The sequence below is a fragment of the Caretta caretta genome, chromosome 4 (genome assembly GCF_965140235.1).
Source record: "Caretta caretta isolate rCarCar2 chromosome 4, rCarCar1.hap1, whole genome shotgun sequence".
NCBI classification, from domain to species: Eukaryota; Metazoa; Chordata; order Testudines; family Cheloniidae; genus Caretta; species Caretta caretta.
In genome coordinates this window covers 130718647-130743171 of record NC_134209.1, presented here as the reverse complement: position 1 = coordinate 130743171, position 24525 = coordinate 130718647, and the positions used below count along the sequence as shown (strand labels likewise).

The window sequence follows — 24525 nt, the reverse complement described above, 5'->3', positions numbered from 1 at the left end:
AAGTAATGAGCGGAGAAGCAATGCCTCCTGCAATCTTCCCGATTCTGGAGAGATCATAATTAGACACTTGGGCTGAAGTTCTTCAAGTTTGCAGGTTGCGACCCAGCTGTGAAGTGAGGTGCATTAACTCCCGGATTGTTGCATCACTAGGTTAATACTTAATCTGGAAACTTATTATAAATCTGGGGGAAATTACCTTTCTAATGACCTATGGCAAGACCTTCAACTTCTCATAATCTAGGAAGATTTCAAGGCTGACTGCTCTGTTCAGATATTCACAGTTCCCAGACTATATTAAAGGATGTAGCAGCATCATATCTTATGAGCAGAAGATTTTTCAGGTTCCTAGAAACATAAATGAATAGTGAATCAAACCTATCTTATCTGGGGTGAAATTTTCAAAAGCACCCCAGTGGCTTAAGAACCTAAATTCCATTTTCAAATGGGACTTAGGCACTTCGGAACCCAAGTCTCATTGAAAGTCAATGGGATTTAGGAGCTCAAGTGCTTAAGAGCCAGATTTTTAAAGGTATTAAGTGTATAAAGATGCAGCTAGGTGCCCAATAAGATTTTCAAAAGCACCTAGGCTCTATTTTAATGGTGTTGATCCCATTAAATACAAAAGCGGTCATGATTATCTAGTGAATGTTATCACTCTACAATGCTTTATTACCACACTTCATTGCATACTTATATTTATCACATTCCAAGACCTGTATGAGTTTTCAAAACCAGGAACTTAAGCACTTAATACAGAAAATGTCTTCTAATACAAAAAAGTTTGTGGGTGGGTTTTTTAGTTAGTTCAGTTAGGCTAAATTCTGCCCTGACATGTCCATGTCCAATTCCATTGAAGAAAATGTGGTTGCACATGAGTCAACAAAAGTGAAATTTGGCCCACTGTTGTCTAGACAGGGCCATTAGCCTGTGGCACTGAAGTCCCATATACATTATGTACAATACAGAATATCAAGGAACATTAGGTGTTGTCTGACAAAACCAAAATGATATTTCTCTAGCTGCCTGGTAGGTTGTCACATGGCATTTTTCACAGGTACCCATGTTGCATTCTTATAATACTGATCAGGTGCCAGGTTTATTCTCCGAACGTTAAGCTCTGTTGCAAAGGTTCTTGCTCTCTGATAGAAGAAAAGAGACATCTCCCGATCCATAAGGAAATTGTGGTAGATTATTGCGAGCCTTGTGTAAATCTTCAGCTGAGCCTTTTTGTTGCCCAAGTCCATGGCAGCTGCAAGTGCCAAATGATAATATCCTGCTGCATCAAAAGGATCCTGAAATAAAAAGGAATATATGTTATATTAAGAAGTATACAAACCTGGTTTATTAGATATCAAAGCAAGAGATAATTTGGGTCCCAATTCTAAATGCTCTACTCAGGCAAAATTAAGGATTAGACACTTACGGCCAGATTTTGTAAGGTATTTAGACCCCCTAAAGATGCAGATAGGTGCCTAGTGAGGTTTTTAAAACATCTAAGCAGGTTAGGCCCTGAGCTCCCACTCTATCCCTTAGATAGCTATTAACCATTCTCCTCTCTCCATATCTTTATTGAGATATTGCTGTATGGTCCATCCTTTTTTCTAATGCTTTCGCAGATATTTTCCCTTCCCTATCTATAGGTTATTCTACACAATATCATTCAATTTCAATATATCAGTATTACTTTTTTTCTCTGTCTAATGTATGTAGAATTTTTTTTAAAAAAAAACCTGGTTTGTGAATGTGAATGTGAACGTAGTATTTGTGAAAAGTGCTGGATTGACGGCTGTGAAGACTGCAAACTTTGTTTATCCACAGAGCAGACAGTGGAACCACCTTCTCCATACTGCACCATGACTCTGCTTCAGACCAGAACAAGAGGGACCACCTCTGGGGAGGAGATGGCAGTTCAGGTTCCATGCTTATTTGGTCCCTGGTCTCTCCACTAAGAGCACCAATAGGTATGAGAGTTCATAAACAGTATGCTAGAAATCTGTCCTTGAGGAACTTGGGATGAACTTGTACCAAGTACTAGAAAGCTCTATATTCCATTAAAAATGCACTGAGCTCTCTAATCCCCACAGCTCTGAGCTATTCCACCCAAAATACATGGGTAGCAGGATTATCCAGGTGAAATGTCTGGGCTGACACATAAGCTGATGCAAATATATTTTCCACAGTTGTTATTTTAGTATCTCATTCTATTCCTTATTTCATGCTGCCCCTCACACTTGGGAAATGCTCCCTGTAAACATCCACAAAACTAATTCACTGTCTTCCTTCAGTCCTTCCTCAAAACTCTCTTTTTCCAGGATGCCTACAAAAAACTTGAGAATAGATAAGCTGCTGGCATGCTGAGACCACAGTCTATCGTGCTGACCAATATTATCTCATTGTGTCCCTGTATTCTTCCATCTCTGTCTGTCTCTATCCATTTGTTGCCTTTTCTCTCAAATGTAGTTTGTAAGATCTTTGGGGCAGGGACTTTGTTTTTGTTCTCTGTTTGTATAGGACCTAACATAATGGGATCCTTGTCCACAACTACAGCTCCTAGGTACTACAGCAATCAAATCAATCAATAAAAATATTTCTCACCTTTAGGTCATAGAATATAATGTCTCCTAGGATTAGATACACTTTCACATAATACATTGATTCCTCATCAAATTCCAGAGGAGAGGAGCAAAGGGACAACGCTTTTAAGTAAAAGTGTTCAGCAAGTTCGCACTGACCCAGGCGATGATGGATAGTAGCCAGTCTGTGATATGCTATTCGTTCATTTAGCTGATTTCCTAATGAAATAACATGTGAATGAGGATACGATCTAAGAGACAATGAGGAGAAGATACATTCTCTCACATTGAGATATGTGAGGTGTTTTGCTTTAAGTATTATTTCTGTTCTACCTTTCCTTTTATTTAGTTCTGGTAATTAAACTTTATTCAATATAAAATCACTTTGCCTGACTAAATCCAAGGCCAAATACTGCAGTTCTGATTTCTAAGTAAGAGTTGCTGAATTTAAGTAGTTAGATATCTCTCCCCCCCCCAACACTGCAGTATGATTGCCTTTAAAATATTTGAAAATAAAAATGATAGCAATTGCTCTCTTTCCTCTTTTCCAGCCTATGGAAGATATATATTGATTAGTTTTTAAGTTTATGGTTAAATATTTGGGTGTGAGAGTAGGTGTGTCATATGCCTTTGTGAGGACTCTAGCATCAAACAATGATTTTCTTAGTACTGGTTGGATAATCTAATATTTTATGGTTGGTGGTACTTTACCCCATATCAAAGGAGATAATCTCTGTTAGTAGGATCTCAGGTCTTGACTACATTCTTATCACTTGATGTGACTGACATAGCCTTAATTTCAACAACATTTTCCATCAAAAATTTTTACCAATTCCCCCCTTTTCCCCCAAAAATTCTGATCAAAGATTTTGTCAAAATTTTCTGTTCTTTCAACCAGCTCTAGAGTTGATCAGCGACGTTTAACAGTAGAAAAACATTAACAAGTTTCAGTAACTCTGACATTACCTTGTAATGTAAGTCTTACATGCATTTGGGGGGAAAGTAACAAATTTTGAAAAATACCCACAATTTCTTTATTGATTTTTTTATCAGCTCTATTCATCACTGAAGAAAGGAAGGAGTCAAAGTCACAGACAGTGCCCCAGATAGCTCTTTAAGGCTACTTCTAATTAATTAGTATTAATCACTCCGTCTTATGTGAAAGGAGGAGAGGAAGGATGATCCAGTGGTTGCGGCATTAGCCTGGGATTTGGCAGACCTAAGGTCTACCTCTGCTCTACCACAAACTCCCTGTGCTTCCTTGGGCAAGTCATTTAATCTCTTTGTGCCTCATTTCCCCACTTGTAAAATAGGGTAATAGCACTTCCCTACCTCATAGGTATCTTTTGAGTATAAATACATTAAAGATTGTGAGGCACTCAGACAATGGGGAACAAGGGACTTGAAAATTCTCAAGGAGAAATTACCCATAAACACAAGAATCTGGCAGATTCAGGTACACACTAAGAATTATATCTTGTGTCTCATGTTAACAGACTGCTCCATATTCTCTGATCAGCATGGAAGGTGCAGCATGTCAGATCAAGTCTCCATTCCTCACATTTCTCATGTACAGTAAGTGAGACCTGGAGAGGGTTAATGCTAACAATTGCTCGATTTCAGATGGATTCATCTGGAAATTGCCCCCTGAAACATGTAATCTCAGATCACTACTTACAGTTCTGTGAACTAATTAAGAAAATGTTAGGCAGAACATTACCGGACTCAGCTAAGTTAAGAAATGTAACAAAAAACTAATAGAACTCAAGAACTGTCACCTGTTCCAGCTAGAGGGGATCCAAAAACAGAAGGGAAAATGGTATTGGCTTCCTAGCACACAGAACCTTGGCAAAAAGCACCACGAAATGCAAAGGAGGAAGTGACAACTCTTCTCTAGAATTCTGTCAATGATAATAGAAGTCTGACAGTCAGTAGTCTGTGAATATTAGCTTTACCTAACTTCACACTAAGTGTGAGGGATACTTGTGCATATTCCAGACTGTCCTCAGAATCCTGTAGATTTACCAGCAATTGCACTAGTTTGTTGCATAATCGGAGTTCTGCCTTTTTGTTTCCAGTCTTAATGGCAAGTGGAAGAGCCCTGTCCTGAAATAAGCACATGCATAAAAAGATCAGTTTGGTTATTGCTGAAGCCCAGAAAACATGTGTACTCTTAACTGCTATGGCCCATATTCGTCTCACATTTAGCAAATTCTGTACTTTGCTTTATGCATATAAAAATGGGATTTGGCCCTATCAAAGTCAAAGGTTGCTTTGCAATTTACTTCAGTGAAACCAGGGATTTGAGAGAATTCAGAGTAGTAATATAGAACAGATTGTAAAGCTCTTTGGGGCAGGAACAGTCTGTTTGCACCGAAAACAATGGCGTCCATGACTGGGGCTGCTATGAGCACCACAATACAAATAATAAGTAACAATCACTAACCCTGTAGAATGACACTGCTTTTTCCTTCTCCCAGGTACCATTGAAAAATATGTCTCCTGCAGCTTCAAACAATTCCATTCCTAAGTTTGGATCCCCATTACAAAGAGCAGCATCTTGAGCAACCTAGGAAGAAAAATGCACATTCTGTTACGAAGTAATTTTTATTCATTCAGAACTAAAACCCCATAATGAAATGCATTGTATATGGGTTTTGGTACCTGCTGTACAAAATTAGAAACCTTAGAGACAGCAATGTCTTCTTACGTCATCTTATCTATCTCTTTTCACTGTAAGGCTGTTCAGTCCAATATACAGTATTCTTTAGTACTGTAGCATACATACTCAATAGCTACACCATATACACTTTAACAGCTAATCTAGATAGAAACAGGAATTGAAAATTGGATATTTCACAGAGTGAGGGTTTATAGCTCAGGTTTAAGTCTGTGGCCAAATGCTCTAATTATGTAGCTGAGTGAGGTTCCCTTAAAGTGAGCAAAGAATTTGTCCCTCTGTCTTGCTGCTGGGAAATGAACTTATGCCATTTCAGACACAGTGAAATGTCAGGACACACTCAATAAAATGAAGGAATGCTGCCATGTACAGGATACTCAGTTATTGATCCCGAAGGATATAATTTACAAGACATAGTGGGAAAAAGCATGTGAATAAAGAAAATTAAGTATTCCTGCTTTATCAATATTACAGCCATATATATCGCAATAGTACAGCAGAACCTTGCTAATTCATTCAGTGGCCATTGCAATGCAATGATTCTTGCCAATGATTAAATTGTGTGGACAGGCAAACAAGAGCACATACACTAAAAAGAGAATGCAACACCAACTGCACTTCGTTAATTTATTTGACAAGAGTAGCTTCATTTTAATTATGATCACAAAACTGTACAGTAAGTCTAAGCAGTATGAGACTTTCACTTCAATACTCTGCTCAGATGAAATACAGTATAAAGTGTGTGGATTCGTTTAGCAAAAATTAATAAGACTGTAATGTATCTTTTCTAAAAAGTGTCAGTATTCTTGGTAACAGATTGTAAAGCTCTTTGGGGCATTCCAGAGAGGTGACTGAATGACTCATAGAGAATAGTATTCAATAAACACAGTCTCACTTTCTGCACATAGCGTGTCCATAGTCAAATTAGGGTTTCAAAGAAATCTCAGTCATATTTTAAAATTAATTCATTCCCAATAGGCTCATGCGCCTTGTTGTTCACTTTCTGCAAACTCTCTTAATAAGGTTTTATAACCCTTTTATTTAATTTCTGTTTGTATTATGGTAGTTAGGGCCTATTACATACCCATAGTAAAAGACAATCCCAGCCTCCAAACATTTTATAATCTAAATAGATAAGAGAAGGGCTACAAAAATGACCATGGAAGAGCTTCCATATGAGAAGAGATTAAAAACACTGGGACTGTTCAGATTAGAAAAGAGATGACGAAGGCTGGATATGATAGAGGTCTATAAAATCATGAATGATGTGGAGAAAGTGAATAAGGAAACGTTTTTTAATCCCTTCACATTATGTAAGAACCCAATGAAATGAATAAGCAGCAGATTTAAAACAAACAAAAGGAAGTACTTCTTCACATAATGCTCAATCAACCCGTGGAACTCGTTGCCAGGGGATGTTGTGAAGGACACACCTATAACTGGATTCACAACAGAATTAGATAAGTTTATGGAGGATAGGTTCATCAAAGGTTATTAGTCAAGATGGTCAGGGACGCATCCCATGCTTTGGGTGTTCCTAATCCTCTGACTGTCAGATGCTGGGACTAGATGACAGGGATGGATCACTCAATAATTGCCCTGTTCTGTCCATTCCCTCTGAAGCATCTGGCATTGTTAGGGTGACCAGACCACAAGTGTGAAAAATCGGGATGGGGGATAATAGGACCCTATATAAGAAAAGACCCCCAAAATCGGGACTGTCCCTATAAAAACGGGACTTCTAGTCACCCTAGGCATTGTCCAGTGTCTGAAGACAGGATACTGGGCTAGATGGACTATGGTGTGACCCAGCGTGATTATTCTTATGTTCTTATGAGCAGAGAAGTCATTCCCCAAATGATGTTTCATAGCCAAACAGCAAATCTAAAACAAAATTTTGCATAGACATGCTGATAGACCGGGGCGGGCAAATTTTTTGGCCTGAGGGTCGCAACGGGTTTCAGAAATTGTATGGAGGGCCAGTTAGGAGAGGGGGGCATGTCCCAGCCCCCCCTCCCCGGACTCTTGGCCCATCCAACCACCCCTGTTCCCTGATGGCCCCCCGGGACCCCTGCCCCATCCACCCCCCTCCGCTCCCTGTCCCCTGACCCTCCCTGCAACCCCCGCCCCTGACTGCCCCCCGCCGCCTCATCCAACCCCCCCATCTCATTCTTGACTGACCCCTGCCCCCTCCAACCACCCCTTCTCCCTGTCCCCTGACTGCCCCCAGAACCCCTACCCCGACTGCCCCCTGCCGCCCCATCCAACCCCCGCCTCCTTCCTGACTGATCCCCCGGGACCCCTGCCTCCATTCAACCCCCCTGTTCCCCACCCTCTGACTGCCCTGCACCCTATCCACACCTACTATCCTGAACTCCCCTGCCCTCTATCCAACCCCTCCGCTCCCTGCCCCCTTACCGCGCTGCCTGGAGCACCGGTGGCTGGTGTTGCTACAGCCCCGCCCCCGGCTGGAGCCGGCCGCGCCACCGCGCAGCACAGAGCACCGGGTCAGGCCGGGCTGTGCAGCTGCACTGCCCGAGGAGCTCGCAGCCCTGCTGCCCAGAGCATTGCACCAGCGGCAGAGTGAGCTGAGGCTGCAGGGGAAGGGGAACAGCAGGGGAGGGGCCGGGGGCCAGCCTCCCGGGCCAGGAGCTCAGGGGCCGGGCAGGAGGGTCCCGTGGGCCGACGTGGCCCGCGGGCCGTAGTTTGTCCACCTCTGTGATAGACCTTTAACAAAGCAGCCCACATAATCAATTCAAAACAAGAGCTCTTTTGACTCATTATATTACAGACAGTTTCTCTTTTGCTACATCACCCATAATAATCCCATCTGTATCTCATTCATCATATTTTCACAGAGGTACAGTTATTTTAAAGCCTAGATAAAATTCAGCATACCTGAATATAAAGATCCACTAGCTCATTCTGCCTCAGAATGTAATAGATCTTTCCTGCCTGAAGCCAAGCATATGCCTCTTTCTCTTTCTTCTGAAGATCTATAAATATTCCAAGGCTTCTTTTGGTATATTCCAGAGCTGATCTGTAAGCCCTAGGAAAAAGTAGAAAGAAAGTAAATCCTAATAACTGAGTGCATATGTATAACTTTGTGATGCATATCTTCCTTGTGTAATAAAAAGTAGGTTAACTATTTTCTGTCAGATTTCAAAATGTCTTCTTTTTATGGTATAATTGGATAATATTTCCCAGATGTTTTTGGTAAATAACCAGCTTCTCACATTTTTCACCTCTTCCAGTTTGGTTTTGTTTGATTCCTTCATCTCTTTGCTTTGTTAAATTCCCAGTGTAATAAAGTAATATTTTAGGATAGTTTCTTCCAGATATGTCCTTTCTCATGAGCAGTATCAGAGACAGATTGAAATAACCTCTCCCAGGCCCTGAATCTGCTGTCATGATGGTTAGTTTCTACAATCCTTGTCGTAGAGCATTATGGTGCATAAACAAGTTATTTTCTTTCCAGACGGTGCATTAAGTCACAAAAAATAAAGCTGTTCTCACTATATCACCTTGAGCTGTAATCTAAGCAAGGTTAGGCCTGATCAGTACCTGTGTGAAAGACCTCTGAAGAAAGCCCAGGTGCTTCTTAAGCTGATGTTACTAACTCAGTAGATGGCACTCTTCCCTTGGAGTCAGTGCTAGGACACTGCTCTTGAAAGAGATGTCTTTCTGATGAGAAGTATAACCTAGATTCTGATCATTTGTGCTCATAAATATCAACATAACACTTTTCACTAGATGTGTAAGTGATCTTTCTCAGGAAGTCGCATGAGAATATTCTCAAATTACAGAAGCAGTCATCCAGTCATCCTGACCACATTCATTCCCAATATATCCTTTCCCCTGAACATACAGCATAAGCATATCAAATAACACATTAAGAACTACATGGTATTACAATGAATCCTTAACACAAACTATTCAAACCGCAAAGAGGATCCCAAATATTAGCAATGCTTTAACAATACATACCCTGCTAATCAAATGTCTTTTCAAGGAGTATAAAGACATGCCATAAACTGCATAGGGCTCCAATCCTATGAAAAACCTTCTTGACCAAGCTTGGTTTAAAGCATTCTAGAGTCTCAAATAAATGACCTCCACTTAATCTGAGACGAAATAATCCTAATCAGAGGAATCAAAATGGAGGGGAAGAAACATCCAGACAATGCATCCAGCACAGATCTCAAAATCACTGAACAATTGCTCAGCAAGTGACATGTGCACAGCCTACCTCTTCCTCCGAGCCCCTGGGTAAAACACTTTTAATTATTATAGCTGTAGATAGACTCTTGCAGTCAGCTGCTTTGTTTTTTCTTTAGTTAAGCCAAATGAATATTACTCCTGGGGGAATTCAGCGCCACTACACAATGCAGAATTTTGCAGAAATTAACATTGTGTGCACAGAATTTCCTTCCTCCCACAGAAATGGGCTGCAATGCTGTTAGCCACCATGAGGGGCCACTGGACTTGGCTGGGGGGAAGGAGAGGGAGCTAGATCAGTGGTTTTCAAACTGTGGGTTGCGACCCAATACTGGGTTGCGAATGGAAGGCACTGAGTTGCAGCAGCTCTGGTCAGGACTACCAACTGGGCCGTTAAAAGTCCCGTCGGTGGTGCTGCCTGGCTAAGGCAAGCTAGTTCTCACCTGTTCTGACACCGCACTGCACCCCAGAAGCGGCCAGCAGCAGGTCCAGCTCCTAGGCGGGGGAGCCACAGGGCTCCACATGCTGCCCCCACCCCGAGCACTGGCTCCACACTCCCATTGGCTGGGAAACGGCCAATGGGAGCGGGGGGCGGTGCCTGTGGGCGAGAGCCGCACGGAGCTGCTTGCACACCTCCGCCTAGGAGCCAGACCTGCTGCTGGCCACTTCCAGACACAGTGTGGTCCACGGTGCCAGGACAGGCAGGAAGCCTGCCTTAGCACCCCTGCTGCGCCGTTGACCAGGAACCGCCTGAGGTAAACCTGTATTGCAATCCCCTGCCCCAGCCCTGAGCCCCCCCAAACCCGGAGCCCCTCCTGTACCCCAAACCCCTCATCCCCAGCCCAGAGCCCTGACCCCCTCCCACACCCCACACCCCTGCCCCAGCCCAGAACCCCCTCCCACACCATGAACCCCTCATTCCCGGCCACACCCCACAGCCCTCACCCCTGCATCACAACCCTCTGTCCCATCCCTGAGCCCCTCCCACACTCCAAACCCATCATCTCCAGCTCTGTTTTGTCACAGGCATCAACAATTTTCTTCAACTGGGTCACCAGAAAAAAAGTTTGAAAACCACTGAGTTAGAGGATTCCTAGCAGCTGCAGTCCCTGAGGGCGGTACTTAGGAAACTCCATGCAAGCCTGGGACTGAGCATCAGGCTGTTTCTCCCTCTGGATCCCTGGGATCGGGGTGGGGGGGGGAGGAAGGGCAGAGAAACAGGAACTGGGATGTCATAGGGGTTTCTTTAACTCTCTATTCCTGGGGAAATTTGTTGTTTGTGTCCATATTGTTACAGACATACTTGCTGATATTTTGAAATAAATTACCACAATAATTGAAACTGGTGTGATTATGTAGTGTTATTTTAATAAATAAAATTTGCAGAATTTTAAAATATTGTGCACAGAATTTTTAGGCACAGATTGCCCCCAGGAGAAGAATGTGAAGCTCCTGGAAATGAAAGCTAGATGGCAGTGGCCAAAACCTGGCACTATACAAGTGTCCACATATTTTATCTATTCATGTCAGTTCTGACCAGCCATGCCTTCTAGGAATTGAGGCTTTCCTTGGTACAGACAGCTAATTGCACTATGTTTTGCTGTGGTTTTATTATGTGGACCCTTCACATATACTCAGGACCAAATACAGCTGGCCAGGTGCTGTGGAGATAAAGAGGGAGGTAGGGAAAGGAATCAGTCTCCACAGGCCACAGCGCAGCCATGTAGACACTCTGCAGTGGTTATTTTTTCCCAGTGACTGATGTGGAGCACTTACATGGCTTCTCCCCCAGTGAGGGAATGGAAGGCTCCTCACATAGGCAGATCCTTAGCTCAGCCCCTGGCTTGCCCACACTCACCTCTCTCCTGGCTCCTCTGTGCTACTACCTAGGGGATATATGTGTAAGAGGACAATCCTTTGCCAGGGCTGCATGACTCACTTGGATCCAGCCTCCCACACTTGCGCAGTGGAACTATGCTGGTTCTGCTGCTCAAAGGCCATCAACAGCCACAGAGAAGGGGACAGGATTTGCCCCTAAATAAAATAGTTTTTCTAGATGTCCTCTCACAATTAGGCTTGTAACATTACACTCATTTCACTGGGGATGCAAGCCTGATACAAACCCAGGAAGTGTAATAACCCACTCTATCAGTGGCATCTGATTTCAAGTTTCAGGTAACTGGAGCACCAGAATCACTAATGCAGACAATAAAGTGAGAAGTTTGATCCTGATGTCCTGTGGTCAACACTCAGGGTGATGTACTCTGAACAAAGAAGCACCAAGCATAGCTGCATCCAAAAAGTATTTGAATCACTTCTGACTGGCAATACGGAACTTTGCAGGTGTCCGCAGTATACATGTAAAACCACAGACAGGAAGAGTATTATAACAGAAGGATAGATAACCGTGGGGATATGCAGCCATTCAAGAGAGTCTCAGTTCAGTTTCTAGTGGAAAAGGTTTCCACATATTAACTGTGATGGTGACTTTTGTTAACATCGGTCATTGTCACAGCAGTGACACCAATGCGGCAAATTTTCAGAAGAGTTCAGCTTGTGGGGGACTGCTGAGGATGGCCCCAACGGTGAGTGCTGAGCATTGGAAAATCTGGCCTGGAGGTCATTGGAAAAGCCGCACCAATTAAACTCTCGTCTGTGAAGGCAGACTCTGCAATTCCAGGCTAAGGTATATAGGCAGAACAGTGTGGGAGAAGATTGTCCTGCCATTGCCAATACCCAGCCTGCTGACTTCAGCCTCCAGAGCTAAATCTTCTCATGAGTACAAAACAAAACAAAAAATCAGTCGTTTAAATGGACCTCACCTTTCTGTGCCTAAAGAGAGATACAGCTGACTGATGGTTTCCAAAATTTGCCCCTCCAAAACTTTGTCTGACATTTTCCGAGCCAAGGATAGTTGATATTCATTGTAAATGACACACTGAGCTTCATCTGGAACAACTGTAGTGTAGAATTGACACAGCAACTGAACAGCTTGGAGCTGACCTGGGAAACCAGATTAGGAAATAGAAATGAACACTCAACATGAATCTTTAGTTTAAACAAAAATGAAACAAGGCTTAAGTGAACTCACTCGGGTTGTTGTAACCCGGAATTGCTGGAACATTGTCATACATAATATCTTTTTCAGACATAGCCCTGTACCATGGCAGATGTACCCTCCACTGCCACATCCCCCTCTGCCTTAACTAGTGAAGACTCATGCTTAGTGTCTGGAATAAAAGGTGCTAAAAGCATTGTTCTTTCTGCATCTTCTGCCTGCCGATCAATGAAGTGTCATTCAGAAAGACCAACAGTGTACCTGGGTAGATCAAGTAAGTGAAAACTTTCCTTAATTTTTACAATTTAAAATTAAAATGGATGTGCTCCATGTTTACGACACAGTTCATTTCCACTCCAGATACTGCAGGGCACACAGGCATTTTTCATTTACTCTTATTATTGAACTAGTTTCTTTCTGTCAAGATTTTCATTTTCTACACCATTTCTGAGAGCCCTAAAAACTATTCAAAGAGCAAGGACTCTGCCTCAGTTACTTCTCGTTGCCAAATAGCATGTGATCATATCATTAAAGATGGTCTCATAGAATCATAGAATATAAGGGTTGGAAGGGACCTCAGGAGGTCATCTAGTCCAACCCCCTGCTCAAAGCAGGACCAATCCCCAATTTTTGCCCCAGATCCCTAAATGGCCCCCTCAAGGACTGAACTCACAACCCTGGGTTTAGCAGGCCAATGCTCAAACCACTGAGCTATCCCTCTCATAATGCATATGCACAAAGGGACCTGAATTGAAGTAACCTGTGAGGCCTTAATTCTGGCATTTCCTAACTTCTGAATGCCTGACTTTGCAACCTATCAATTGAAGGTACTTATACGATCCTCATTACCACAGCATCTGAGCTCCACACAATCTTTAACGTCTTTATCCTCACAACACCCCTGCGAGGGAGGGTATTATGATCATGGCCTACAGAGAAGTTAGATAAAAACACATAGTACTTTGTCTGGAGGGTTGCAACATAACATTGCTTTATTTCTTAATTTCCAAAACTTTAACACGCAAGAACTAAAAAAACAGAGAGAGAGAGAGAGAAAGCAGACTGTTCCATAAGGTAGACAGGCACAACTCACCCAACCTTGCTCGAGGCTGGCTCTCTGGAGACTGATAACTGAAAGACACAGATTGCATGCTTTCCTACAGAGACCCCTAGCCTGCAAGCAAGACTAGGAAAACTCCTAAGATTTAAAGTGATATCTTAGCATTTTAACACAGTTTTCAATATGCCATATAGGGAAATACTATTTCCCACTATTTTCTCCCCATTTCACAGATGGCAAACTGAGACACAGAGAGGCTAAGTGACTTCTCCAAGGTCACACAGGAAGTCTGTGACAGGGCAGGGAACTGAAATCATATCTTCTGAGTCAGCCTAGTGCCTAACAACTGGACCATCCTCCCTCTCTCCTCTCCTACATGCATGCTTTCAGTGTAAACACAAGATTTCTGGGTTTTGAGTCACTCATATAACTGTCACATCAACTAAAAATAAAAAATATTGCTTAAGGAGGAGCTGAAATGTATATAGATAGCAAACATTCCCAAATTCCCAGGGTACAGTAAAATTTATTTGAAAAACAAATGTACTTACTTTCCAAATGATTTGTTTCCATTGCCACCAATAATGCCCATTCATAATAAAATTGTCCTCTTTTCTTATGAGTTCCATTAGCATAATAGCGTCCCAGTTGGAGGAGGACTTGAGTGAAATTGTGACCACCATCCAAGCTTGGAAGTCCAGAGAATAGCTTTACTGCTTTGACATAGTAGTGCTCTGCCAAACAATTGGCTGCTAAATGCAGGCAGAGAGTTCCAAAATTAGCCAGAACTACAGCATGGTTGTGTACCATATCAGCCTCTTCTGAAACGTGCAGAGCCTTGTAGTAACTCGCAGCAGCTTGCTTTATGTTGTTGGTTCGTTTCAAAGCAATGGCAGTCATATTATAAATAACACCTAACTGCTGAGGACTACTCAATGAAGAGTCTACAATGGTATTTAGGATGGCCAAAGCGACAGTATTTTGCCTGTGAAGAATATATAACCAAGCAAGTGAAACTAAATGGTTAATAGTTTCTCCCACGTGGGCAGAAGTATTGAAGTCCAGTACTTTCTCCATATAAACAATGGCTTCTCCATACCGTCTGTGATGACTGTAGAGTTCGGATAAGCTAAGATAAATTGTGCTGCATAGTTTTTGCTGCTCATTGGTAAATGCTGAGGAAAGTGCCTGTCTGAGATAAGGTGCAATTTGGGATGGGAGCATTTGCCCAGCTTTCCTCAGCCTATGGAGTTTGGGAGCATTTTTGGTGACTAAATCAATGCTTCTCAAAGAGTCCATTAGAGTATAGGATCCCTGGGAAGAAGCAACCTTTATGCAACTTAGCACAATGTGTGGCAAGCATTTTTGATTGTAGGACTCACCTAGTTTAAAATAGCAGTCGGCTGACAGCGAGCTCTTCTGTAAATCCAAGTCATTATTCAAAAGCTGCAGCCTTTCTAGAAATGGTAGTGCATCTTCATACTGTTTAAGTTTTGTGTAATGTTTTGCCAAGAGGAAGCATGCTCTGGCTTCTGCATGCTTGCTCTGACTCAGTACTGTCCTCTTTAAAGCGTACCTTAGAATGTCTGACTCCATGTCAGTGCTACAGATGTAGTTGGGAATTCCCATGAGCAGGGAAGTAACCTTGTCAAAAATCTGAGCACATTTTCCTTTGTTCTTCTGTTTCAAGTAGATGACTGTTAGATTTGTATAAAGAGCAACTACAAGATACAGATCACTAAAACCTCCTCTTATAGCTCCTAAGGCTTCTTCAAAATAAACGCGAGCTTGGGAAAATTTGAGCTTTCTCACACACAGTCTACCCAAGAGAAAGCATAGCCTTGTTAGGGCCCAAGGCAGATTTGCTTTCTTTGCTGCCTCCCTTGCCAGTCCAAAATAGTCAACCAGTTCTTCTTCACCAGTGTAGCCATAAAATGTGGTGTTAAGAAAAGGGAAGGAGAAGTCGTACAGGTTTTTGAAGTGCACCTCATACTCTTTACTGTTTAAGAACAACAATAATGCCTGAAAGACCCCAGACCCGTGATCTTCTTCATCTTGTTGTATGCAGAAACGTGGCTCTTCAGCCAAGGCACAGGTCTGCTGATTTGAAGAGCTAGGAAAATCATTTCCTTGACTAGATGTCCCTTTCAAGTGGAGCTGGAAATCTTTACATTTCATAAGGGATTCTTTTACCATCTCCCTCATTCTACTGGAGTCTGTATTAGATGAGGGATGTGGCATTTCTGCAATTCAAAAGCAAGTTATGTGATCCAACTAAATGCAAGATCCAACTAAATACAAGAATATAGACAGATTTATGGGGCAGGAAATTCAAGCAAAATTAATTGACAGACAATGGTGTAAAGAAATACAAATAGAGCTGGAGTACTTGTGGCACCTTAGAGACTAACCAATTTATTTGAGCATAAGCTTTTGTGAGCTAGAAAGCTTATGCTCAAATAAATTGGTTAGTCTCTAAGTTGTCACAAGTACTCCTTTTCTTTTTGCAAATACAGACTAACACGGCTGTTACTCTGAAACAAATAGAGCTTTCATTTTCCCTTGAGAAGACGTTTAATGTTTATACTCTTCAATGAAACAGAATAATTGTGTGAGGGTTATAAATACAGCTAGTGGGAAAGTGGGTGTTTTTCCCCCATTGAAAATTTTGACTTTTTTTTAAAAACCCAAAAAACTCCTCCCCTCCCCGCAAGTTTTGGTTGCTGAAAACTGCCACAAATTGAAATAAATTTCAGGTGGAAACTGCCAAAAACACTCTCTCTCAAAATAAAATAAAATGAAATCAGTTTGGGCCTTTTGTTTTCTGACAAAAATATATAATGTTCAAGAAAAGAAAACACTCTACAAAAATTTTCATTTAGTTGAAAACCCAATTTTTCAACTAAAAAAATTAATAGAAATTTTCCAACCAACCCCATTCATCAAAAGCCATCCTAACAACTGTAATGATATTGTGTTCTCTCTTTGTTTCTCTGAGCATAGGAGTATGCTGGGAAGATTAAAGATGTAGCAGGCCTATAGCTTCTGTGATGAGCCTTTTTCAATTAATGGAAAATGAGTCTAGAATGAGTCAGATTTGTGCTGTGTTTAGTGCAATCCCAAATAAGAAGCAAATCCTGCTTCCTTCCACCCTCCAGCAATGGAACTAGCATGGTTTGGGGGATGGGGAGAGGGGGGACCTATGTGGAGGATTTGGTAGGCCACTCAGGATATGGAAGTCCCCTGGTCAGAGTAGTTGGGGTTAGCACAGGGGAGAGGAATTGCCCATAGACTTTGTCAATTAGAAAAAAAACTCTTATTGATACTCAATTGTTCATTGGGGCTGCACATATAGAAAGTTCTGTGAACTCCCACAGAACTCCATCCCCAAAACTATCCAGCAGGATTCCCATTTTATATTTAGAATATAAGCTTGAAAGACCATCTCATTGTTATGTGTGTTCAGTGCTTTGCACAACTGAACCCTGATCCAAGATGTAGGACTCAGATGTGACAGCAATACAAATAATAATATTAAATGACACAACAAAACATCATCAGGAAAAATGCTCATTAGATGATCACACCCTAAGAGCATGAAAGTGTTTGTAGCAGATTCTGAACACTTCATGGGTGTCACATAACACATTCTGCCTTCCTAGCCAGAGAAATTCACAGCAAGACTGCATGGCAAGGGAAAACGGAGATCTGAAAAGGAGCATATAACAACAATAGGGATCCACACAACCTTTCTGTGAACAGGCACAGAAGGGGGGGGGGGGAATCATACCAAACAGAAACAATTTTAAAATGTGAAATCCTGTTAGTTTTTCCCACAATAGGATCAGAAACAAAGACCTAAGATGATCAAAAATAATATAAAATATATTATACATTTTACCTTGTTCTTGAGGGTTCTGAAATTCTAATTCTTCTAATCTATCTGAAAGAAAACGAAAATAGTACCAGTAATTATACTCTGTCTTTTCTCCAGCAGGATTATTTAAGCCTTTCTACCTACAGTATTTCAGGTGCGTTATGGACGTTAAAAAGAATGGATCATTTATATAAACTTGTAAACATTAACAAAAAGCTGAGTTCACTGGTGAGCTACTCCTATGCTTATGACTCCCTTCTTCTACACTATTACAGTCGTTCATATTCTCTGCACAACAACCTGTAATATTTAAGAGTAATGGTACCTCTTCCTGAGCATATGGCAATGTACAGCTATACATGTAAAACTGACCTGGAATTATAGTAGGTGGCTGTTGCATTACACAATATCTATATAATCTAGTGGTAATATTAGAATATATTTTTGGTTTCTATGATGGGACTGTGTAAAAATATAAAGCTCTCCTCTTGAATGCAGCATAATGGTATAACATACTGTTTTTTTGGGTTGACACATTATAACACAGATTTTCTAAGCGCTATATTCACAATCCAGATTTAAATGCTGTGTGTGTGTTTAACAAAGCACATCTAAAGAAGAGCTAAGAATGGTCATATTATGTAGAACAGACCATCAAATCTTCCACAAAGGATTTCCAATCAATTGCAGACAACCTCCATAACTGGTAATGGTATCTCGTTCCTTAACAAGTTCTGGCTTATGTCAATTGCTGTAGGATAATTTGTTTGATTGCATATTCTTCTATTGATGTTTCTGATAAAATTCAGTTACTCACATTATAATGAATGAGTTCACTGTCCTTCACATGCTAAATGTCAGCTAAAGCTGCGAAGAGTGTGAAGGATATGGCAAAAAGAAAAGGAGTACTTGTGGCACCTTAGAGACTAACCAATTTATTTGAGCATGAGCTTTCGTGAGCTACAGCTCACTTCATCAGATGTATGAATATGTAAGGATATGGCAGAAAGTCTAAAATATAGACTCATGGAGCTAAGTCACGTTAAAGCAGGTTTGAAACGTTTTTGTTTTAGAAGGCATTTAGAATGACATGTGGAGTTAATTAATGGCTTTATGCTGGTACTTGCAGTATTTGCTTTGTTGTACATCCCTTCTGATTCTTTTGTGCATAAATGCCATAATATTTTGCGTGTGTGTGTGTGTGTGCATAAATGCGATAATATTTTGTGTGGGTGTGTAAGTAATTCTATACCATGGTCATGGACTCTGTGATGACAACAGTGTCAGATCTTCAGCTGGTGTATATTGACGTAGCTCCACTGACTTCAGTGAAGTTATGTTGATTTATACTAGCTGAGGACCTGAGCCACAGATTAAATAGGATATTATTTTCAGATTCTTATGTCATGCAAATCCTGTCATGTTCAGTAAATGGTACTCCTAGTAAAAGTCAAGGAGAGAGATTTTTCTTTAGACAAATGTTGTGTTTGACAAACACAGCAAGGGACAATTTCAAAAACACCATAAGAAGCTGTTCTTAGGGAATGGGAGCCTAATCCTATTTCCACGAAAGTCAGTGAGAGCTGCGGCATTGAGTTTAAGAGACTGATTCCAAGGCCAGAATGGACCATTGTGATCATCTAGTCTGACCTCGTGTTTAACACAAGCCATAGGACTTTTCCAAGAAAAATTCCGAATGCATATCGTTTAGAAAAACATCCAATCTTGATTTTAAATTTGCCCGGGATAGAAAATCCAGCACCACCCTTAGTAAGTTGTTCCAGTGGTTAAGTACTCTTAGCATTAAAGATTTATGCCGTATTTCCAGTCTGAATTTATCTAGCTTCAACCTCGTGTTATACCTTATTCTACTAGATTGAAGAGCCCTTTATTAAATATTTGTTCCCCATCTAGGCCTAGGTGCTGAGTATTTTTTCTTCCCGGGGGTGCTCCACCCACCCAGAGGCCCCACCTCCTCCTTCAAAGCTCCGCCCTCACTCTGCCTTTTCCCAGCCCCACTCTTCCCCCTCCCTCAAGGCCTGACCCTCACTCTGCCCCCTCCTTCAAGGCCCCACCCTGGCTCCGCCTCTTCCTGCCTTCCTCCACCCCCCTCCCTGAGGCCTCCACTCACTCTCTCCGCCCTTTCCCAAGCCCCTCCCCAGCCACCAAACAGCTATTTGGCGGCACCGAAAAACAGCTGTGACTGGTGGGCACTGAGCACCGGCTATTTTTTTTCCCCATGGATGCTCTGGGGTTGGAGCACCCATGGAGTCGGTACCTATGCATTTAGGTACTTATAGACTAATCAAGTCACACCTTAAACGTCTCTTTGTTATGCTAAATATATTGAGCTCCTTGAATCTATCACTATGTGATGGGATGTATAAGCCCCACCCTGCGGAACCAAGTGTTAATGAGCAGTTTTGGGCCTAGAAGGCCCCATCCACCCACACCTGCTGGGCATGCTCACATTGGAGGCAGAGCTCAGTCAAGGTGGACAGAGTAAGCAAACAGTCCTATGCTGTTAGCTCCTGCAGGAGGTACCACACTACCCAAACCAGGCCCCACTGCTGAAGGCTTCATGGAGACCAGGAACGGCAGGCCGCCATTTAAGAAAAGCCTCTGGATCATTGTCAGGGAGAACCTCTCCTTCCCCTGCACCCTATGAGTCCATAAACAGGCCCTGTTTTGACTTTGGAAGGACAGAGGTTGAGGTACGAAGTGACCCAGGGAACAGACTTGGTGGCGTCCGCCCCCAGGCTGTATATCCAACCTGCCAGTCACAGGGTCCAGTGGAGTAGGGAGGGCCCAGGTTCCCCTACCACCAGCTCCACAGACTCCCATCACCTGATAATACCACTGGACTCAGATGCAACAAGCCTCCCCCTTCCCAAACACACTATAAGATGTGTTCTCATGGCTTTTCTCTGAAGCTTCTCCAATTTCCTTTCAGGACTGGACACAGCATTCCAGTAGTGGTTGCACCAGTGACAAATGCAGAGGTAAAATAACCTCTCTACTACTACTTGAGATTCCTCTGTTTATGTATCTAAGGACTGCATTAGCCCTTTTGGCCACCGCATCACATCAGGAGCTCATGTTCAGCCGATTATCCACCACCACCTCCAAATCTTTTCCAAAGTCGCTGCTTCCCAGGATAGAGTCCCCCATCTTGTCAGTATGGCCTACAATTTTTGTTCATAGCAAAGTGGGAGGAGAATGGCCCCCTATTGTTTCTATCTGTGTATGGAAAGTGAGAGGGCTTTTATAATGATAATAACTTTACATCAAAAATGCCACTGCTATGAGAAAGAGAATGTTATTTCTTTGAACTGACATATTATAGCTATTTTTCTACACTTTGAAATCTCATTCAAGCATAAAGGTGTGTGTTTACATTAGTATTCAACCTTAACTGAGAACAATACAATACAGTATTTGGCTGTATGCATTGCATCTTTTATAATGCAGCAACCTGTAACATTTTAAAGCTGCAAGATCTATTCAACTGTGAAAAAGTTTCTTGGAGGCATGTTGGAGCCACATTGTTTGAGTCATTCAAAAGTGGACAAAAAAGTCTGGGTGAATACCCTGCAGTGACAGTCTTTTGTCAGCAGGAGATTCGTGTAGATGATCTAAAAGGACTTTCTACATGCAATTTCTGTGATATAAATGCACCTGCCAATAACATTCAAAATGCCTATAAATGGGGAAAACGTCTCATTGAGATACAGAAAGAAATCAAAAATAACTGAGGAGTAATGGGAACTATGCATGCATCTGGAGGAGAGAATCCATCCCTCAAAGAATAGAACCTATCCTTACCTACTCTATACACAGTGCAAACTTCTGTATTTGATGTCTGCTTCAATAAATGCACCACATCCTCTTCCACAACATTTCTTTCTTTTGCGAAAAAAGATTTCTCTTCCTTATCAAGAAAATCCAGATTTTGTTGTCTACAAAAGGGAATAGTAAGTTTGAATAACAGCTATCATATTCCTTTGCGTTATTAGTATATTTGGCTTATGCAGCACATGAACATAACATGCACTTTGTCCCCCTTTATTAGCTTGCCCACTAGAGGATATCAGCCTACTACTGCTTCCAGCTAAATGACTAACGCTTTTAGTTCAAGTGTCATAGGTCTCAGCTGCAGAGCTGAAGATCCAAGGTTTAAACCCTGCTAACAAACCACGCACGGGTTTATTATACTTTGTGCTTGTTACAGGAAATGGTGAAAATCTTTGCATTATCATAGAATCAATTGTGGTGTGTTCAAAATTGATAATGGTAACTGTGCATACAAATGTATATTGATAATGCCAATTGTGCATGCTGGTAATCCTTTTTCAAGCACATCAAAGGAAGTTTTATCAATATTCGTGTATCATGGTAGCATTTTATTACAACAGTCATTCACTGTGCTAAGATTGCATGTATCACAATATTTCTTTTCCAATAATCTTTAGGGCCAAATTTTCAAATGGGCCTCAAAAATTGCACCTGCAAGTTTTATAAGCATACTGTTTCCATGTGCAAACCCTCCATATGTTTGAATCAATGAGCTCCACTCAGTTCAAGATGATACAGCCTGTAGTGCCCACAGACTGCATGCACCTCAGAATAGAAGTGTTTGCAATCTATCCTAGGAAAAAGAAAAGGAGTACTTGTGGCACCTTAGAGACTAACCAATTTATTTGAGCATGAGCTTTCGTGAGCTACAGCTCACTTCATCAGATGTAAACCGTGGAAACTGCAGCAGACTTTATATACACACAGAGAATATGAAACAATACCTCCTCCCACCCCACTGTCCTGCTGGTAATAGCTTATCTAAAGTGATCAACAGGTGGGCCATTTCCAGCACAAATCCAGGTTTTCTCACCCTCCACCCCCCCACACAAATTCACTCTCCTGCTGGTGCTAGCCCATCCCTAACACGGCTGTTCCTCTGTATCCTAGGAAAGTTAGGAGTTAACCTGCCAGTGGCCTGAGGGTACCAGTGTGATCCTTGGTTGAGCCTTGGGTGCCTCTGTCTAACATGGATCACTGGAGGTCACGGAGTATGGAGACTATTGAAATGAAAGACCCAAGGCAAGAAAAAAATAGACTGAATCAAGTGGGTACGATGTGCCTTCTGGGACAACAGGAACTGCTCACATTTGGATCTGGGTTACTAATGGAGGAGAAGCAGCTTATGCTACAGTTTTCTTTTTTCCATGTCACACAATGGAAACTCTCTCCATAAAGAGATGTAAGAGTTTTACAAACAAAAGGTATATTAAAAGACTTTAAAAAAAATTTTGACTGTGCCCCTTTAAATTCATTGGTTAAAATATAATGCATAGTACTTACTCAGTTCCAGAGGTGTCAGGTTTAACGTGGCTGGTCTTTACAAAACCAATTTGTCCCGTCAACATATGTCTTCCAACAAACCACTCCAGACATTCTATGAAGTAGCCAATGATTTCAATTTTGTCTCCACTCTGGAAGCTAATCTCTTCAGGCACAGCACTTGCATAACTAATCACTGCTTCAGAAGATCCCGTAGCTGCATAATAAGGTTTTGGAGATGCATTAATTTGAAAATATGACTACATAAGCATTTAACATCATGGTGACTCAGCATAACGAGGGAGAATATTATGGCCAAAGACATTGTTGTGAATTGCACTCATGGTGAGGAGAGATTTATTACTTTTTGATGCTTTGAAGCAAGCAATTGCTTTCTAGAGCACTACAGTATTGTATAAAGGCATCAAATCTATCTCACAGTCCTTCAACCCATATAAAACAGTATTTAAAATGTATTCAAAATTCCACTTGCTTTAAAGATGAACATAATGGTCATTTACCTACTTTTGTAACAGACTAGAAAAAAAAAAAAGAAGAGGTGAATAGATTTTGCAATACCCACTTGTGAGTTTGATAGAAAGAAAATCCCCATAAATAAACCCTGTGGAAGCAGGAGCTGGTATGGTCCAAACAAGAATGGAGATGGGACTGCAATCTGCAATCTAAATATCCCCACATCGGCAATGCCCACTGTTAAAGGGATGCATCTAACATCATAAATGTGTGTTACTTAGAGTTAAATGCACCACAGCTGCATTTGGTGTTTTGGATTGCTGTTTTCTTAGGGAAAATTTGGTTAAAGCACCCCATCACCTTTATTCCTGCTTGGGCTGGAACAGTGATTGGTTCTTCTGGACGCTGCCCTGACCAAAACATGTTTGAGGGATGCTAATTGGCTCTGGTGGTAACCAATAGATCAAAAAATTGTTTTTTTAAAAAAAAAGCTAGAAAGATGTTAAAAAATTCAATCCCCTCTTTCCTCCATTTTTTGAAAAGCTCGTGAGCTGATTGACATTTTTTTAAGATTTCAAATTTCAAAAACAAACATTAAAATTAAGTCTTTTCTGCTTTCTTCCAATCAATCCAGTAATTACAAGTGAGTGCTCTTATTATTCTCAGATATTACCTATGTAAGCAGTGTCAGGATGAGCTCCACCCTGACATCTGGTGGTGAGGTGTGGCAAGTTGTGGAAAAGAACTTCAGGGGCTGATCTCATTTGCATAGGCACACCTACCCCGCCTAGAATGAGGCTATAGCTGCCCAAGTGGTCACTTTGGCTGCTGTGGGATCCCCAGTGTCTCTGTTATTGGGGCAGGAAGAATAAATTGTTATTACCCTGATTATGGGAACTGTGCTTGGAACTGTATTTGGCCTTTTGTTATAATGGAGGGACTCACCATCAACTAAGTAGTACTCTCTAGGCAAGGGTCATGGGTTCCAAAACTCTGTGAATGGAGAGAGGCTGTGGACAAGTATTAATACTTGGTGGCATGGCCCCTTGGTGAGGGCCTTACATGCTAATTGCGCTTCCTCCTCTCTCCACTGTGGAATATCAGAGCTAATTTTGATTTCATTAGAAGTTTAGTTACAGGCTGCTGAGCTCACTTTGGGCTAACAGTGCACCAGCACTGAGGCTCCCCTACTACAAGCTGAAGTCACCAAAGAACTGAACTGACTAAGAGCTGAAATCACTGAGCATT

General features: G+C 41.7%; 1 protein-coding gene across 4 annotated transcripts in view; it reads right to left on the bottom strand.

The window, feature by feature from the left end:
- Positions 1-631: 631 nt before the first annotated feature.
- SH3TC1 (SH3 domain and tetratricopeptide repeats 1) overlaps positions 632-24525 on the bottom strand; it is a 55363-nt gene continuing 31469 nt past the window's right edge. For 2 of the 4 annotated variants that reach the window (XM_048848978.2, XM_048848979.2), the window contains 10 exons: positions 22825-23020; positions 21292-21425; positions 17491-17532; positions 14141-15832; positions 12294-12474; positions 8152-8302; positions 5020-5142; positions 4529-4679; positions 2596-2792; positions 632-1292 (listed from right to left, as the gene is read on the bottom strand). In XM_048848978.2, coding sequence (XP_048704935.1) covers positions 1035-1292; positions 2596-2792; positions 4529-4679; positions 5020-5142; positions 8152-8302; positions 12294-12474; positions 14141-15832; positions 17491-17532; positions 21292-21425; positions 22825-23020 — 3125 coding nt within the window. In that variant the 3' untranslated portion in view covers positions 632-1034. The remainder of the gene's footprint in view (positions 1293-2595; positions 2793-4528; positions 4680-5019; positions 5143-8151; positions 8303-12293; positions 12475-14140; positions 15833-17490; positions 17533-21291; positions 21426-22824; positions 23021-24525) is intronic. The other 2 variants (XM_048848980.2, XM_075128054.1) reach the window with 2 other exon arrangements.